Source organism: Apostichopus japonicus, chromosome 16, assembly GCF_037975245.1.
Source record: "Apostichopus japonicus isolate 1M-3 chromosome 16, ASM3797524v1, whole genome shotgun sequence".
NCBI lineage: Eukaryota > Metazoa > Echinodermata > Holothuroidea > Aspidochirotida > Stichopodidae > Apostichopus > Apostichopus japonicus.
The window spans coordinates 299,969-318,613 of NC_092576.1; the positions used below are offsets into that span (position 1 = coordinate 299,969).

At 38.6% G+C, this 18,645-nt stretch overlaps 2 protein-coding genes across 2 annotated transcripts in view; one reads left to right on the forward strand and one right to left on the reverse strand.

Annotated features, from left to right (window-relative positions):
* The window catches only part of LOC139983340 (alpha-2,8-sialyltransferase 8B-like), a 217,621-nt gene that overhangs the window by 78,763 nt on the left and 120,213 nt on the right, over positions 1-18,645 (forward strand). The gene's annotated exons all lie outside the window — the stretch shown is intronic.
* LOC139983018 (uncharacterized) lies at positions 2,714-8,897 on the reverse strand. Its single transcript, XM_071996339.1, has 5 exons — positions 8,893-8,897; positions 7,121-7,470; positions 6,182-6,523; positions 3,978-4,324; positions 2,714-3,062 (listed from the first exon to the last, which is right to left on the reverse strand). The coding sequence occupies exons 1-4, from the start codon at positions 8,895-8,897 to the stop codon at positions 4,287-4,289; spliced, it is 735 nt and encodes a 244-aa protein (XP_071852440.1). The 3' UTR covers positions 2,714-3,062; positions 3,978-4,286.

The following is an 18,645-nucleotide window of genomic DNA, read 5'->3' on the forward strand; positions in this document are numbered from 1 at the left end:
CTATTCAAAACCGTTTGGCCAATGTGAGGTGAGTGGGATTTGGCCTACTTTCCAAGCAACTGCAACATCAAGTAATACACAGCTATAACGTCAGCTTGGTTGTTAAACTACTGTGCGGTACCTTTCTGTTTAAAAATGCAGCAATTTTTGTAGATCCTTCCTTAACACACAAAGGTCACCTTGTGTCAACCCATTGACATTTTTGATCGATGAGACGTGAATATAGCATTAAAACTATAAAAATTCAAAGAGTTTTTTCTTTGCCCATTTTCTCCCCCCAAAATACTAGTTTTTGTACCGTTCTGTTTAAAAATGCAGCAATTTTTGTAGATCCTTCGCTGAGGTTCAATGTTTTGTAGGTTTGACTTGACATAACATGACTTTGCAGTCTATATCAGTCTTAATCATTCACTGAGCATTTGTCTAAGGTCACATATGGTTCCATTTGAATATTAACCACTCCAGCAATCCAGTAGCCAGGGTAGGGCCCAGGGGGCATATCCCCTCCACTATCAGACTAGTGTTCTCCCACCCCCATCCCCTTAATTTTATTTGTCCCACCATCATGTCAACAAAACTTTTTCAAGTAAAAGTAACAGCACATAGGTATTGTGGCCCTCCTTTAATTATCAGTGCCCTTCCATACATTTTTTATACACCTTCAACTCTGTACCTGCTCCCCATGGTCAAAAACATCTCTGTAAAGCTGTCACCCTACATTTTGTTCCAAAAATGTGATCATGTGGCCTTTAGCATTTTACATTATTAAATGCATTGCACACATATAGTTTATAAATCCACACGCCCACTCATTACATGCTCACTCCCACTTCAAAAATGTCCTTGTGTAGCATGCTGTCACTGATAATACAGTTATATTACTGTTTCTTTGGAATATCTGCTTTAATGCTATATTGACTTCCAAATCAAGCATTCCCACCACCACAACCAGTTCCATGCTATTTAGCAATTTACTTACCAATCAGCATGGCCCAGACTAAACCACTTAACTGGGAGTGGTCATCTTTACCTGCAGAGAGCAACATGAAATATAATGATAAAGGGTGGCTCAAAATGATGGCAGACAACTACAAGTTAAAGCAAATAAGAATGCATATTAATAGTAAAACATTTCTTCATGCTTAAGTAATATTGGTGCGTACTACTTCCAAGGAAAGACAAAGCATTCTCTGCCAAACAAGGTATTTTCATATATTTGAAAATAATATGCTCAAAACGTTTGTGTAATAAGTTATAAGAACTGCATGTCTAGCAAGGTAGCATGCCTAAATATAAATTAGAGTGTGCCCCAATGCAACTGTTTCCTTTAAATGGTAACACCTTTAATCAGACCATATATTTATAATTAATAAAAGATGTTTCACACAAGTTTAAAGTTATCACATGTTTACAATGATTTCAGCCTTTGACACCTGTTGACCTCACATCGATTTTGACCTCTCTAGCAAACAATCTGGTTCTTCAGAATCTTCTCCAGAAAACAATCTGGAAACAATCTGGTTCTGACTAAGGTGGATCCACATACCAAGTGTGAAGTTCATTAAACCTGTACTTTTTTATATATCTTGCTTCACCTCTGTTGACCTCATATAACCAATGACCTTTACCAAAAAAGTAGTATTTTTATACTCACTGAGACTCACCAAACCTTTGCTACTGACGCTTTTTAGTAGGTTTCAGATTTGACCTCTATCAATCTCACATAACCATGGACCTTCACAGAGAAGGATAGGAGTTTGGTACTAAGGTGGATCAACATACCTATTATGGAATTCATACAACTTTATATTTTGGAGTCACACACACACAAACAAATATATGCCATCACTATCACATAGATTCCTTTTGCCTTTGACAAGGAATCAAAAACAAGGATTAAAGCCTTGCCAAATTGAGAATTTAATGCAACATGGCTGACAAGATTTCAAGTTTTATGTCATTGCTGAATCCGCATGATCAATAAGTTTCTCGCACTCAAGTGGTCCTGGTTACAAGGTTTTCATACTTTGACCAACAGTGACCTCAGATAACCAGTAATGCATGGTGACCTCAGATGACCTTCATCATTACAAAACATTTGGATTTATTTACCTAATAATGTGGATACCCAAATTAATTATGAAGCTCAAGATTTACTTGAAATAAAAATGTTTACAGGGTTTTCAGACTTCTGGTGAACTGAAATGACTAACTGTATGACCTCTACTACAATCAATATCATATTTGTCATTAAAAATTAGACCCACGATCCAGTATGAAGTTGATCAAAGTTAACTTTTTAATTTATTGTGTCCAGAGACCTCAGATGACCTTTCTCCTCTACAAAGACAGAAGGTCTGTTAATTACTAAGACAGATCCACGTATTAAATATAAACTTCCCAACCTTAACGTAGAATGTTTTTACAAGAACAAGATTTTTTTTTTAATTTTGTCTCCTGGAAATCTTGTGTGACCTTTCAGTCCTATGTTAACCAATACGGACCTGAATCCTTAACAAGGAATGCACATATTGAGTGGGCACAAATAATACATCATGTACTCATTGTGTCCTTTATGGTGTACATGCCAAGGATATCACATACATGGATATACACACCATTAATGCTGAATATATCCGTTTGCCTATCAAATGTAGCCTGCCCTACAATGAATGTGAAAAAAACATATAGTAATAGTAGATATTGCTTACTGATTTTAGGAAATAGAAGTTCTACTTGAGTTGAAGACACTTCAGGGGAGTCAGCTGGAAGACCGGATACTTTGTATTGAAGAGTCACACGGTTAATTGAGAGACTAGTAACTGTAACAGTTGAGTTAAGAGTAATGTTCACAGTTCCATCCTCGTTATCGCTCCTGGAAAGTTGATCATCCAGCGATATATCTTCTGATGAGTCAGGAGTGATGATCAACCATTGAAGAGAAACTTCTTGTGAGACTCTATGCATGGAACAAGTCAGTACATCTGTTCTCTGTACATCCAACACTACATGTTGCTGACTAGTCAATCCATTTATCACTGGGAAGGCTGGAAGGCAGTCAACTAAATGGACAAGATGATAAAACCAATTCTTAAAGAAAGTGAAAAGTGATTACATACAGTATCCAATTCATGACAGCAGAACTGCAAATGCAAGTATACTGTTTATCTGTAGTTAAATTATTCCACTTTATTTATCTTCAATAACTTATCAAATACAATGTCTTGTAATGTCTTGTAATGTAATGTCTTATAACTTATCTTATTGATACTTCACACAAGATCAACCAATGGTTCATAGATCTGAAAGACCGCCACCAGGCCACTATTTTGGTAATATACTGTCCAATGTCGAAAAATATTAAATAATTAGAGTACATTGCTTCTGCATGTATGTGAACTAAAATGCAGCAACATATGAAAATAAAATGGTTCAGAAAGCTAGCAAAAGGAGACACTGCCCATTCTCATTAACCATTTTCTATATTGATGCCAGACTTTTCACAGTGATGTCCTGTCAGACTTATCAGGTGTCCAGAAATGTCTGAGCAGAGAGGACCACTGCCGCAGTGCAACCATTTCACATGTAAGTGTTTCCATTAAAAATGGATTTCCTTTTACTATGTACAGTGTATATATCTGTAAATTGATGATTTTGTTCTTTTTTATCTTATATGATCTTCCCCTATCTCTGCACAAGTGACATATTCCTTATAACAGAAGAGATTTTCACTCACCGAGGACACATTCCTTGAGTGAAATGTTTCACTTGGGTTTATGATGAAATATTGACTTAGAGATCACATTACCTTGATATCTTCATATATATAATTGGTAATACAGGATAAATCAAACTGTATATAACCTAATTCTATTGGCTGTAGAACACAGATATCATATGGAAAATACTGCAGCTATTTTGTGTTTAACTCTAAGTAACAGATTTTTCTACATTAATATAATTTTCATGAGGCTTACAGTTTGCAGGAAGAAGAAGCTCTGCTGTGGTGATCTCTGGGTACCAGTGATCTGCTGGAGCTGCTACCTTGCAATGGACAGTAACACGGAGAACTGATGGATTGGGGACACTCAGCGTGGAGTGAAGTGCGAGGTCATATGTCCCATCACCATTGTCCCTTGTGTGAGTGTGATGATCAGTTATGATGATCCCATCAGATGAGGGGTTGATGATGTCCCATTTCAGATACCCATATTTTGGTACTTCATTCCAAGTGCAAGTCAGTTTATCTTCTCTGTTGATATCCAGGACAACATGCTGCTGATTGGTCAATCCATTATTGTAGGATAACTTTGCCAAAGTCCATCTACAAGAAAAAACATTCCAAACTTGGTTAAATATTCAATGAATCAATTGCATGGCTGCATTATTGAGCAATTTTGGCAACAATTTCATGAAAGTATGTGATTTTGTTATTATGATATAGTAACATTTTACGATTAACGACAATGGCTTACAGTAGTCAAGCGGTGTAATGCAGAACACATGCACACAAGGGTAGCTCAGTGGATTGTGAATGTCAGTTAGCCTTAGTCAAGAACAAATTACCTGTGAGAGTCTGTCTCTATTCATGGAGAAATGTCAATTTTTTTGATCACTTGGGATGCCCATTGTTCATTTACCTGTCATGTTCGTGCTGGTAATTTACCTGCCATCAGGAAGTATTAATCCTAATCAAGGAATGTATAGAATTCTAAACCAGAAAGCGAAAATGCATTGTGGTTTCAATGATAAAACATGAGCAGTTTTCTTCATGAATCTGACGTAATGTATGGTGAGGGTGTGTATGTTTACAAGGGTTTCACAATTTGACCTCTGATGACCCCAAATGACCTCCAACAAATAAAAATAGGCTTCTTTAAGGTAATGTGGTACTTCTACACACTAAATAAGCAGTCGACCCAAGCTTCCAGTATTGAGATATCGTGATAACAAGGTTTTCACAATTGGACCCCTAATGAACCCAAATGACCTTTGACTTCCCCCAACAACAATAGGCTTCTTTACAAAATGTGGTACTTCTACACACTTAATATGAGGTCTGCCCATGATTCCCTTCGTGAGATATTCTGTTTACAAGGTTTTCACAGTTTGACCCCTGGTGACCCAAAATGACCTTAGACCTCCACCAAAAACAAGACTTTTTGTACTCAATGTGGTACTTCTACACACTAATATGAAATTGGTCTGATCTTCCCTTCTTGAGATATCGTGTTTACAAGCTGGGCGTCACAAAACGCACACACACACCCATACATATGCCATCATGAATGCAAAGGTTGTGATTATCATCGAAACCAAATAATGCTGATCAGTGGGTGCCTATCAATCACTGTTTTCATTTCCGTTTACAGTTGGGAGTTGTGGTCATGGCAGTGACTGCAGTAGAAATTCTACAGCCATCATTAAAGGTACATATATACCAGACCAAGCAATAGATGTGACATATTTTGGTGATTAATTGCTCCTAAAGTATTGCTTCACATTATGTATTAGCCAGATCATACAAACACAAGTTTACAATGAATTCCTGTATTTGCTTTGAAGCTAAGTTTGTATGCAAAGTTCTCCGAAGCTGCTAATTCATGCTGTGTTTCAGGACAATGGAGGGTTTTTGTTGCCGACATACTGTAACCATGTGATACTGTAGCTGTGAATCTTTCGACTTCTAGCTATATAGTGAATTTTAGGGTTATTGCTTTTTCCATGATTACGTTTAATATGGGGTTGTAAAGTTGCTCTGATGTGCAAAAGCGATCTTCTTTGACAGCTATAAAGTCAAAATGGGTGAGGTTGAAAATTACCAATAATATTTTTTTGAAGCAATCTAGTACTATCCTGTGTGTGCAAACAATTTCAGGAGGGTATTTTGCCTAGTTTGAAAGAAAAATCTTTAAAGTTTGAGATTTTCAAGAGTCGTAATTCCACAATCTATCATGCTAATGTACTTAGAGAATATGAGTTAATTTTTTTAATCCTTAAATATCAGTACTGCACCACTGGTGTAGCTTTGGCATCTGCATCACAAGTAACTACTTATATGAGTTTTGTGGCAGATGGGGTGTAAATAGTTTACATATGAAGAAAAAGCTATGTAAAACAGAGCTGATTAATCAAATGCAATGTTTAACGTTTATGTTAGCTTTAAAACACTTCAACTTACTACTTAAAACAAGAACATCCATAAGATACACTGATGGGAAATAGTTTGCCATCTGACCAGCAACCCTGCACTGGAGTGTAAGCCTTCCAATTAAATTGCTGCCAACTGTAATAGTGGATACCAGGGAAACATTGTATGTCCCATCTGTGTTATTTACACTGGAATGGATACTGCTCAAAGTAACATCTTGTGGGACATGGTCCAGAAAAACTAGTTCAAGTTCGATGTTAGGTCTGACTCTGTCCATGGTACAGTTCAACGGACCAACGCTGTAATCATCAATACCAACATGCTGCTGGTTGGTTAGTCCATTGACCACCGGATAGACAGGTACAGGAAGGACTAAAATTATATCAAATAAAATGGAAAGAATAATCAAAAGATAAAACAGTTAAATGTTCACATTGTGAAAGAACAGCTAGGTTCTTCAAAAACCTTTGCTCACATTCATGATTACTCATCTAATGTTTGGCAGTAATCCATGCTTGTGACATTTTAGGGCAGCAATATTTCCCTCAGTGAAAGTGCAAAGTCAAAATGGTTTACAGTACATCACAATCATCAGAAATGCAGAATATCTCAAATGGTCATTGGGTATGCTTTCTAATGCTAAGTATATAATGCAGCAATTCACTGTGCATATATTTTTTTGTGATCTTTATGGCAAAGTTCAACATTTTCAATCAGTTTTGCAGTTAAAGGTTTGCATGTTTTGTGTTAACCTTTGTGTGTACAAAGTTGTGGATTGAGTAAAGCCCTGGGAATAGTATCTACAGAATTCTGGAAATTGATAACACAAATACTGAGCAGGCTCAAGGCTATAGATTTCTAGCTGAAGCATATATAGCAGTGATAGACTTAGTTTCTGAAAGTGTCGCTTGAGACGTTACCAAAGAGGAACTGAAAAACAAAATTATTCCATTTGAAACTCATTCTTACCATACAATTTCACTTCAATTGTGTAGTGCTCCACATCTGTACGTCTTACAATCCTAGCAGTAAACCTTTGTTCATGTTGGAGTGTGACTTTGTTGATTATCAGGGAACCATTTAGAAACATGTCATATTCTCCACTCTCATAACCTGGTCCTTGAGTTTGATAATTCTCCACTAGAATAGTAGGACTTCTGTCATCTACATCTTCTCCTATAGGCCATCCAACAACTCCAAACTCTCCAAAGTCACATGATACCAGACCCTTGGATCCCAGTCTCAGGTATAATTCCTTCTGATCACAAAACTCAGCTAGAAGAAGTGAAGAATAGTAGTACTGGTAAGCATATTGAATACTAACATTCGAAGAATCAGACAAAACACTATTTACAAAAAACTCTCATTTCTTAGCCAAGCTCTCAGTGGTTCCTTGCCACATTTTCTTTAAGAACCTGTAATATAACACTGTACAGTACACAAAAACGGTTGGTTTTGTTGAATTCAACTGGTTAGGACAGTAATTGCACTAAATATTACATAGCAAGTGACAAGGAAACAAAGAAAAGGTTGCATCCACTTGACTGTAACAAAACAAATTATCAAACAGTGGCCCCAGGTAATTTAAATGAGGTCTTCATACAGAACTATTTGTGGAGTATGTGTAGTTCACAAGCTGTGGACATTTTAACATCAGTGGTGTAAAAATTGTATAACCTCTACCACCATTATTTATTTGCTTATTCATGGCACTAACAAAGCTTGAGTTTTCCTTACGCAGGGTGCAACCTTCGCATGTAAACTGCTGTACTTTGTGCATCATACTGTAAGTAGCAATTGGAGTTTGACTTTTTTTAATCGACATTGCGTTAAAAGCTATTCACATGGGCCTACTGTCATTTTCTTGGAGATGGTTGTTTTCAAACACTGCAAAGATTAAAAGCCCAAGGTAAATGTTGGATCAGGTTTTGAGGAATTGCACGTGTGTAGTTGAAACTATGAAGTTCGCACAGACGTATGTACTTGCATTAGTGACCTGTGGAATTTAGCGGGAGATATGCACACTGTAGGTACTGGGATTTTTGAAGAGTTGGTTGTTGGAATCACTGCAAGGCCAAAGCATGGAGCTACTACGGAGTTGGCTAGTAGGGAAATACACGGGTGGCTGAAAGGGAGAGGGGTAAAAATTGGTTGAAAGGGCAGGGCGGGCAAAATGAGAGGTGTCAAAACAGCGAAGCTAAGGCACTGGGGCATATGCCCTATATATTTTGTAGCACATTCATGAAGTATAGGCAGTGATTCAATCATATGTTTATAAAGTACACTAGTGAAAGTAGGTCATACACTAAATGCAACTGGTGCTCAATCGGGATGGAAGCTTACTTTTACTGGATGTAAACTTTTTGAGGCTTTGCGTCCCTGGGACGTACAGTATTGTTGAAGTAAAGTTTTTTTATGCCAAATGTAACCACTTTAAATGACATTACTGGTTTTACCCCAACAGTAAAGAGAAAATTCTGGACTTTGTACAGTATTGTACAACTAAACCTCCATAACTGGGACATAAAAAGCAACTCTCAGCATGAACATACAGTACTTCTAGAAATACAGACTGGGCTCATGTCATCCATAACTCATACTGAATGTTTTTAAACAGGCACAGTACAGTACTTACTTGTATTGAAAAATTGTAAAAGGTCAATAAATGTGCAGATCCAAAATATAAACATGTTCTCTGCCATGTTCTGTGTAAATGAAGAAAAAAACATTTAAACCCTTACTTCATTTTTATGTGATGAGAATGACTGCGAAAAAAAAAGATTAAAATACGTCATCTTAGGGCAGCCACTTTTAAATTGCAACATCTGCAAACATATTCCCTAATATTGTTTTTACAAGCACCACACACATGTTCACACTGTATATACAGTACTGAAGAAATTCATACTCACAAGAATGCTTTAAATGACTCAGTTGGTACAATATCTCTTCTATACATTACATGGTGCGATATCCTAATTATTCTTTAAATTCATGCAAATTAATGCAAATCAAGGAATCTAAGGTATGGATACTATACATCTATTGTATTTGCTGTGTTGAACAAGTATAGCAAGCTTGTATAAACAAATGAAGTCAGTTTAAGATTGCATGTTAAACTGTTCAATTCGTTCCTACTGTACCTCACTGCGTGTCATCACATTTTGGCAACAAGGATGACGCAAATTTTACAACCTCTTATATGTTTACAAGAGCCTAGTGAACCCTACATTCCATAGAAGCAATGGAAAAGTACATTTGAAACTTCTTACTTGCTGTAGGAGAAATGTTTTCGTCTGAACATAAGAAATCGTTGCTACTGCATTGCCTGGGCGTGGCAGGTCAGAGGGTACATAATTCATTGCCTGAGTTAAGCCAAAGGATTCTGAAACCTGTTTATGACCAAACCCTTCGTTTTTTAGAAGAACAGGTCTTCAATACATGTGGTTGCTGAAAGATACCGGTTCCATTAAAGGGGACAATAACCTGAGGAATCCATTAACAATTACAAATTATCAGCAAAGAGTGTTCTAATTCAAACATTACAAATGAGCTAGTGAACCAGACAGAGGTAATCCCCACACCTCACACAAATTGGAGGGGCCCCACATCTTCAACCAACTGGAAACCCTGTCTACAACAGCAACGTACAGAATTGAGGGAGAAGATGTCACAGATGCAGTTCAAGTGATCACCTAGCAAATTTTGAATAGTGTAAGGCAAAGGATAAAAAGAATCGCAAATGCTCAAAACTTCGCCATTTTGCTGTTGTGGGTCAGAGTCAGGACGTCCAAATGGGAATCCATGAAATTAGGGGGTATCAAGCTAGTGTCAATGCACTGGTAGTGCCAGAAGATATACAAGTCTTAGCAACAAATTCAGCAGGAGTTAAAACAAAGCCTATTACATGCACCGTGACAGTTAACGATGTCCCGCTTAAGCTCATTGTTGATATGGGATCATGTTCTTCTATTCTTTCTTGCGATACATTTAACAAGTTTTTCTTAATGGAAGCACTCGAGGAAGTTCCACCTGGTATGCATTTAACTTCTAACACTAAACATCCAATCTAATTGTTGGGATGTTTTAAAGCTTCGGTGAGTTATCTATAGACAATGTGACAGTAGCTCTTATTATATATATTTTTTTATTATTGCCATCTTTAATTTATTGGGAAGGGATATGATCAGTCCTTTGAATATCAGTATTTAGGGTCAGCCCTTATCTTGCAATTTACTTGACAAGGATAAAAATGAAATCATTGTTACCCCTGGTGCCAGTGTTGAATACCGTTAATGGAAGGGACTGCCATGGGAACCAGGATGGCTCCTTCCTACTGTATGCATGCCTGTTTATGTCTAGCCTTGAAGAACGCATGCTCAGTACAGCTCCCTGCCGTCCCATTATCTAGTGGCGCTACATTGGTGACATCTTCTTCGGACCAGTGATGAGGATAGCCTGCTCACCTTCATCAATCACATCAATTCTTTCCACAGCACCATTAAATTCACCTCTGATTACTCTCACCAACAGGTTAACTTTCTCGATATGACTGTTTGCAAGGAACATGGTTTTCTCTCTCTACAGACTTATACACCAAGCCCACAGACACACACCAGTATCTCCATTCTTCATGCTGCCATCCCCGTCACTGCAAGTCTGGAATTGCCTACAGTCAAGCACTTTGTCTTTGTCGCATTTGCTCTGACAATTCCTCTTTCATTCGCCATACAGATGCTTTAGAAAACACCTTACTGCCAGGGGCCATAGTGCCAGAAGGGTAGTTGAAGCCATTCAGAGAGCAGGCTCACTCCCTATCCAGATCATCTACTTTGGCAGTGAAGGACAAAAAGGGACACGGTTGCAACAACAAGCTACCTCTGGTTGTTACTTTCCACCCAAATCTTCCTCCTCTTCAGAAAATCACCTCTAACAACCACAACATTCTCCTTCAGATAGACTCCAACGAGCCGTCCCTGAAAAACCCATCACCGCCTACAGACGACCACGCAACCTACGAGACCTTCTTGTGCGTGCTGCTTTTCCACCTCTAACTTCTAATCCTACACCTATTCAGCATGGTACTTTCAAATGAGATCGTACTTCAAGATGCATCATCTGCAGCCACCACATTGTTGAATCCAATTCCATCACCAGCTACAGCATGCAACTCACACACAAGACTAAGGGTCACATCACTTGCACTACCACCAATGTCATCTATCTGATCTCTTGTAGAGTTTGCCGCATCCACTATGTTGGCGAAACCAAAACCACCCTCAAGAAGCGATTCTATGGTCACAGATCCACAGTTAAAACCATGAAGACCGAGACCCCAGTTGGAGAACATTTAAACCTTCCCAACGAGAAACGACATAAAACACTGATGTGATCAGACAAAGATAATGTCTGATCAATCCTTACACCAAGATACTTAAACAGATTTCTGAAAGGAGATATTAGAATCCAGAATATAGATAAGATAGTATCACAGTCCACTTGTTGTACGCGAGAGGCAGTGCCAACAGTCGCTTACCAGTCAAACGTCCCTTTACCAAAGCATCCCCGTACAAAACGCCCCCGCTTTTGGTCAAAACGCCCCCATTGGTCAAATGGTCCCTGTAGGTCAAAACGTCCTCGTCTATCACATTCATTCATAGTTGTGAATATATATTACTTTTAAGTTATAATTTGGCTAAGTTAACAGCATGCAAGTTGGATTACAGGCACTAAATAAATCATAAGGGACTAAACGTTTAATTATATTTGGTATGAAAAAGGTATATGTTTCAGTGAATTAACATATTAAGGAAAACAAAAAATATTATACAAGAATTAAAAAAGAATTTGGATGGGTATACTATACAATATCTCCTAAAAACTGTGTTTTAAACCTTAACTATACTTATCCTTACTCTTGGATTTGAACTAAAAACATCCACACTTGCATTCCAACTGATTATAAAATCGGGGACGTTTTGACTCACAGAGACGTTTTGACTGCGGGGACTTTTGGTAAAAAGCGGGGACGTTTTGGTCTTAAAAAAGCGGACACGTTTTGGTAAAGGGACGTTTTGACTGGATACCCAACAGTCAATACCTCTGGTATAATCAGAGTAAAGCATGAGTTTATTACTTTTCATCCAACACAAGATATCACCTATACATTCTTGAATAGACAACTTAGTACACTAAAAATCCCTTTAGGCAAGCCAGATTGAGACAATTCTGTGTCATCAGCGTACTTATGGTAGGAACAACTGTGCCTGAGCCACAGATAAGTTCTATAAATGACATCGTGGAACCCCCCGCAAGAATAAACGAATCCATTCCATTACAGCATCAATTCTAAATACAGTAGGATACTGCACTGTGTATACCAATACCGTACCCTAGGCTATAATAATATAGATGGATTTAAGCTGGATATACTCCCTGCGGTTTTGCCTTAAAATTGATTTAATTGTTATAGGTAAAATACATGTGGTAAGATGTATGGGAAACTTCATGATAGGTCAATTATATAGGTCTAGGCCAGTACGTAAATTGATCAGTATGTATACATGTCATTCAAACTATAAACACAGACTCGACAAATAAACATGTTTATTATTTCTTTATTTCGAATAGCTACAAGTAGATACTTTTATTATGTCTGGGATTCCAGGAAATTATACCGAAAGGAATGAAATAACCGGTTGTTTTCCCACTTCCGGTAGTGTTTACACATTGCACTGTGATCGGGACTAGTCAATGCCGAGATTCACTTGACTATTGGGATCCTGCACAACGCTATACTGTACAAAAACTTGTAAGTTAAGGATTTTTCTGGTTTCCTCGACCAGGTCTTGTTTGGTTGCAGTGTGAGCAGCAGGTAATGTTCCCAGAAAACAAAAGTTGGCAAAAACTTTGACCAGTACATATGTCCACTGTTGGTGAGACATGTAGTTTGGTGTATAGAAACTGGTCTGCTTTTGCAGAAAAACCAAAATATTATTTGAACTATATGGGGACATTTTCTGAATTTGATTTCAATTTTGTAAGTTCCACATAAATATAATTGTGCTTCAGATTACCTCAAAAAGCCGTTGTTAATTACAGTCTGAACATTACTTCAATGGTAGACTCCCTTATGACCATTAGAATTTGCTCTGCAGTCATACAGTAGTGAGTATAAATGGCTGTTTTGGCTGTAACTTGTAGATTATATTAAGTGGAAATAGACCCAAGCTCAGAAAGTTGGGTCGACAGCTAAAATCACACTAGAACGTACCAATTTCAGCAGACTAGGGTAGGTAGATGGGAGAAGTACAACAGAGTTGACACAGTAACTAATGATCCTACTGTTCTGTACGTACAGTTTGACATCTGGGTACGATTGACCAAGATCCTGACTCGACCTTTGTCACATGACCACATTTTCAACGGTACTATAGACAAATAGTGTTGCAACTGTGTTCCGCGCACTTTTAACCAACAACTTATTTCAACCAGAACTCACAGTGTGGGTTAAAATGCAGACCTAGTTTCCAAGTCATGATCTGAACTTTTATTCAAACTTTTGCAGTAAAATTACTTGTGGCCCAAGTTTCCTGGACTGAAACCATTTCGCCATTTGAACGTGCCAGCTCAAACCTCCATGATCAAACAAATTCTTCAAAACATAGCAAACTGAGTATCCAATATTTTCAATGTTATGACACACTCAAAATACCACCTACTGTAATGTTCAAACGAGTTACATCAAAAACGTGTTGCAAATTATCCTTTTAGTATTAGTCAGGGTTTCTGTACTTCACTTTGCAGTGTGAAGACTTGACTAATTAAAATGTCATGACTAAAAAGTGGTACGCAGCTGAATATCCCCATTTACTTTAATTTTAGTAGGCATAAATAATGCACATTACTATGTGATTTCATCAGTAAAACGAAACAATTTCTGGGCTGACACCTAGCATAAATCTGGTGTCATGACTCCGTCTGGGGCTTCCGCCAAATGTGGGGGACGAAATATCCCACATGAGAAACTGTTAACATGTCTTATAATTCCTTTGCAAATATTATAGGTAAAATCTTCAGTTATAGGACTTGGCAGGGTATAAATAAATGTATACACTAGTTTAATAATATATTAATTTAACATTCCTAGAGCTCACAACAATCACATTTGGCCTTAAAGTATCCTTGGCCTTAAGTGTTTAGCTAAATATTCATGGTACTTTGTAATACACAAGATTTGTAAAAAGGGATTCTTTCTCTTATTGCTATAGTAAATCTAACTGAGGCACTAACATACTGTATATCTTTTAGTTTTAGGCCAAAGATTGGTGGCAAAATGGAAATTCCAAGTGACCATATGAATGTTTAATTTTCTGTAAACCACAAATACAGTTCCCACTTAGAACTACATTGTGACAGTGATGTTTATTTTTTATTTCTTAGGGCTTAGCCTACAGTTCCACCAACTTGTGTAGCCCCTCTGCACATCATAACAATAAGGCCCAATTTTGGTTACAAGTTAGTCTATATTATTATTACAAGGTCTACTAGTACTAGTACTATATCCTGTAGCATGGTGGGCTCGTAATTGACACCCTTAAGGATTTGATGAACGGTATTTGTTTGAGGAAAATCCCAAAACACTCACATGTATACGATTTTCAGATGTTTAGTATCTCAAAAATAAAATATTTATTCTGCTTCCCACAAAACGTAGTTGAGAAGAATCTGACCCGAAGACGTCTGCAGGGGCGGATCCAGGATTTTGAGAAAGGGGGGGCCGACATCCCGATGGTAGCACTTTAGTGATCTGCGTCCTGGGGGAGGGGTCTAGGGGGAGGGGTTGTCCCCCTCCCCTTGGAAATTTTTGGTTAATTGTGAGTGCTTAGATGCAAAATGGTGAAACATTTCGCCAAAAACTAGAAAAACCAGAAACGTTGCAGACACGCTTATTTTGTGCACATATTTTTTCTCGATAGACACATATTTAACAACGCTCAACAGCGCATGTACAATGGATACACTATTATTGCGTCGATTCGTTTTTTCTTTTGCGCGAAAATTAGGACACCAGATTCACCCCAAGAAAAAACATAAAACAAGATATATTCAATGAGATAATTATGATATACTTATTAATGAAAGGGGGGGTGTTGGCGGTTTTACACTATCTAACGCAACGTAGTCGCCAAGAACCTGAAGTATTTTAAGGGAGGGCCCGATAATAAGCGGAAACGGATCACCGACCGAAAAAATATCGGAATTTGTGGACTATTTCTTGCTTCCTATTGTATTAAAAAAAAAACACCTATGTGAAAGACACAAATCACATTCTGAAAATTGTGGAAGCCACCCCGTTACCAAAAGCAGTAGTACTTGCTACACTCGATGTCGTCGCCATGTATACCAATACTCCCCAAGAGGAGGCAACAGATATATGTCAAGAAGTCTATGAAGAGGCGGAAAAAAGCGAATATGGAATAAATAAAATATCTTCCATATCCATGCGCAAACTAATTTAAACTTATTTTTAACAAGAAACTGTTTCGAGTTCAATAACCAATTCTATCTACAAAAGATCGGTTGCGCCATGGGTAGCCAAGCCTCTCCGGAAATCTGTGATATCGTCATGCATAGACTGGAAAACCAGATTTTACCGACAGATAATAAAATCTTAAAATGGCTCCGCTATAGAGATGAAATTCTATTGCTTTACGACGGTTCACCTCAGGAACTTGAACAACTAGTAAACAGGTTGAATGAAATTCACCGCTTCTTAAAGTTTACGATAGAAATATTACACCGAGGTAACATACCTAGATTTGAAAATCTTCAAAGGTCCAAGGTTTGAAACCAATGGGTTATTAGACACCAAAGTCTACACCAAACCCACGGAAACCTTCCAATACCTCGACAGAAATTCTGCACACCCACTTGCCACTTTTAAAGGCTTCATTAAAGGGGAAGTCTTACGATACGCACGTCTCTGTAACAATGAGACTGATTTCTTACAGATAAAAAATGCGTTCACAGAGAAATTGTTACTCCGTAACTGTAAGAAAGAGGAAATTGCCTCAGCCACGAAAGGCATAAAATTTGAAAACCGTGGGCAATACCTCACTACCAAACCTAAACAAAAGGAACCACCAATGGTGTACAAGCTTACCTATACACCCCATATCAAAACCACGCATTTGAAAAATATACTTTTGAAACATTGGCACTTAATCTCGCAACACGCGGACAGGGGCGTAGCGAAGTTTATTTTTGTTGGGGGGGGGTGTGGAGGATTTGATTTGCCGACGGATCTGGAAGTGGTGAAGGGGGGGTGAAATGGGGGAGGGGTCTAAGGGGAGGGGGTGTCCCCTCCCCTTTGGAAAATTTTTAGTTTTGAAACGTCCTTAGATGCAATCTGGTGCATATTTTAAGTCAAATTTGGCACCGTAGAATTTCCATCTCGATATTATTTTTATGGCAGTCGGCAGAAGAAGAATTAATTGGGACCAATTATCGAACTGTGTTTTCTCTTTCACCGATTGTTGAAATAGGGAAACTTCGTGATGAAAATGTTCAGAAAACTTTCCGGTAATGAGAAATAACAACATTCATTGATATACAAGCGAGAAACGTTAAAAATTGTGTACAATTCGTGAGCCGTGTCCTTAAGTTTTCCACGGAGAACGAATGACATCTGCGATGACGTCATTCTGAACAGAAGATAATAACGACACGTTGTCACACGATAGCACGACTCATGGGCTGCGGCCTATACGGAAGCCTTTAATTCCATTTCTTTCACTGAGTTGCCGGCGATTCTGGCACTCGTCTAGCTGAGCCTGGCTACAGTAGCTATACTGACGGCCGTGACATTATCGGTTATTTGCCGAGAGGTTTTTAACTTGCAGGCGTCGGGTGATTGGATTGGTGAATGAGTTTATCAGATGAAGAACTGGAAAATCGAAATAAACGATAAAGAAGCTCCCGTTCTCCTTTTCTCTATTCAGCTTTCCTTCTTTCTTCCCCTTCCGCTCTCTTCACCTTTTCTCCTTTTGCCGACAGACCCAAAATTTGCCGACAGCGACCAAATTATTGGGGGGTGTGACACCCCCACCCCCCCCCGCTCGCTACGCCCCTGCACGCGGAATTATCCAAACTGTTTCCAAAAGAACCGATTATAGCCTACAAAAGGGCCCAAAATCTCAAAGATTTACTTGTTAACTCAAGGTTTCATACTAACGAAGAATCAGCTGACTCTCAAGGTTCACACGAAGCTCTTTTAGATGCTCTTGTAGCTGCACTATGAGTCCATAAAAACTCGTGCACAGAAAATAGATGCATTTTGAGAACGAGACGCCCAGACCGAATATAAAATATTCAAAGGCTACTACTGATGAAGCTCCTCCTATAAAGTTTGAGAGCAGAAACCGGTCTAGTTGGTCATAAGAACCTACACTAGTCTCTCCAACTATTAAGAGTACACTCAATTCACCTAATAGGTGCAATTATATTTCACCACGAGGAGCATGCTATAAGTTCATGTTCCTCGGGCCCTCCATTAAAAATACTTCAGGTTCTTGGCGACTACGTTGCGTTAGATAGTGTAAAACCGCCTACACCCCCCCCCCCCTTTCACTCAGATAATTATGATATACTTGCTAACTGTGCATTGATATTCCCTGACAGTAATAGTCAGCACTATAGTACTGAGCCGTATCTAATTAATACGTGATGTCGCGTAGGCCTGATAATTGCCTTAGTTTCAAATTTGGAATAAAAACAATCGCGTTTCAGGGAAGAGCAGCTGGATATATATTAGGCTTTTCTTTCACCAAGTTATGCCTATTAGGAATTTGAAGTACTCCCGCATAAAAAAAAACGCAGCTGATTTCCAAAAAGGGGGGGCCGGGGCCGGGTCGGCCCCCCCTGGATCCGCCCCTGGTCTGGCTTGTGAAGTCCGTGAATACCCCGTGATATACTCATTTGTCCATAGCTAGCGAGCAGCTTACTGTGTATCCGTGTATCGTTACAATGCATTTCACACACTGATATACCCCAAAAGTGATTTCACAAAAACGCACAAATGCAAATGTACCACTACGACGTTGTCGCAGAATGTTAGCACCAATCAAAATAGATCTCAGAAAAGATTTAGGGTTTCAGCCAATCGCAGGCATTTCCTGGATAAACAACATGTCTGCGCCCTTGTGTAAACTTCTGCCGACCCCGGTTTCAGTGGTGTATATGTACCACTGATCTACACTAACTGGATAGGCCGCGCGGCTCCGTGTGTGAAGCAGACGGAAGTGACTCAGCGGCCATGTTGGGATATTCAAAATATCACCGCGCACACATACAGTGCATACTGTACGTTGCTATGTCGGTCGGTGGCCGAGAAGGTGATGCTAAGAGAGGCCAAGGAAGGGAAGTGAATGTCTCAGAAACAATCCTTATTGATCAAGGAAGTGAAGTTGAACATTTGAACAACTGAGAAATAT

What these genes read in the sequence shown, in the direction of transcription:
- LOC139983018 (XM_071996339.1), bottom strand. An exon ending in AATTGAAGTGAAATTGTATG is followed by an intron (nt 6,524 to 7,120) that starts GTAAGAATGAGT and finishes ATATAATTTTAG; the next exon opens with TCCTTCCTGTACCTGTCTAT. An exon ending in GGATGTTCTTGTTTTAAGTA is followed by an intron (nt 4,325 to 6,181) that starts GTAAGTTGAAGT and finishes TTTTTCTTGTAG; the next exon opens with ATGGACTTTGGCAAAGTTAT.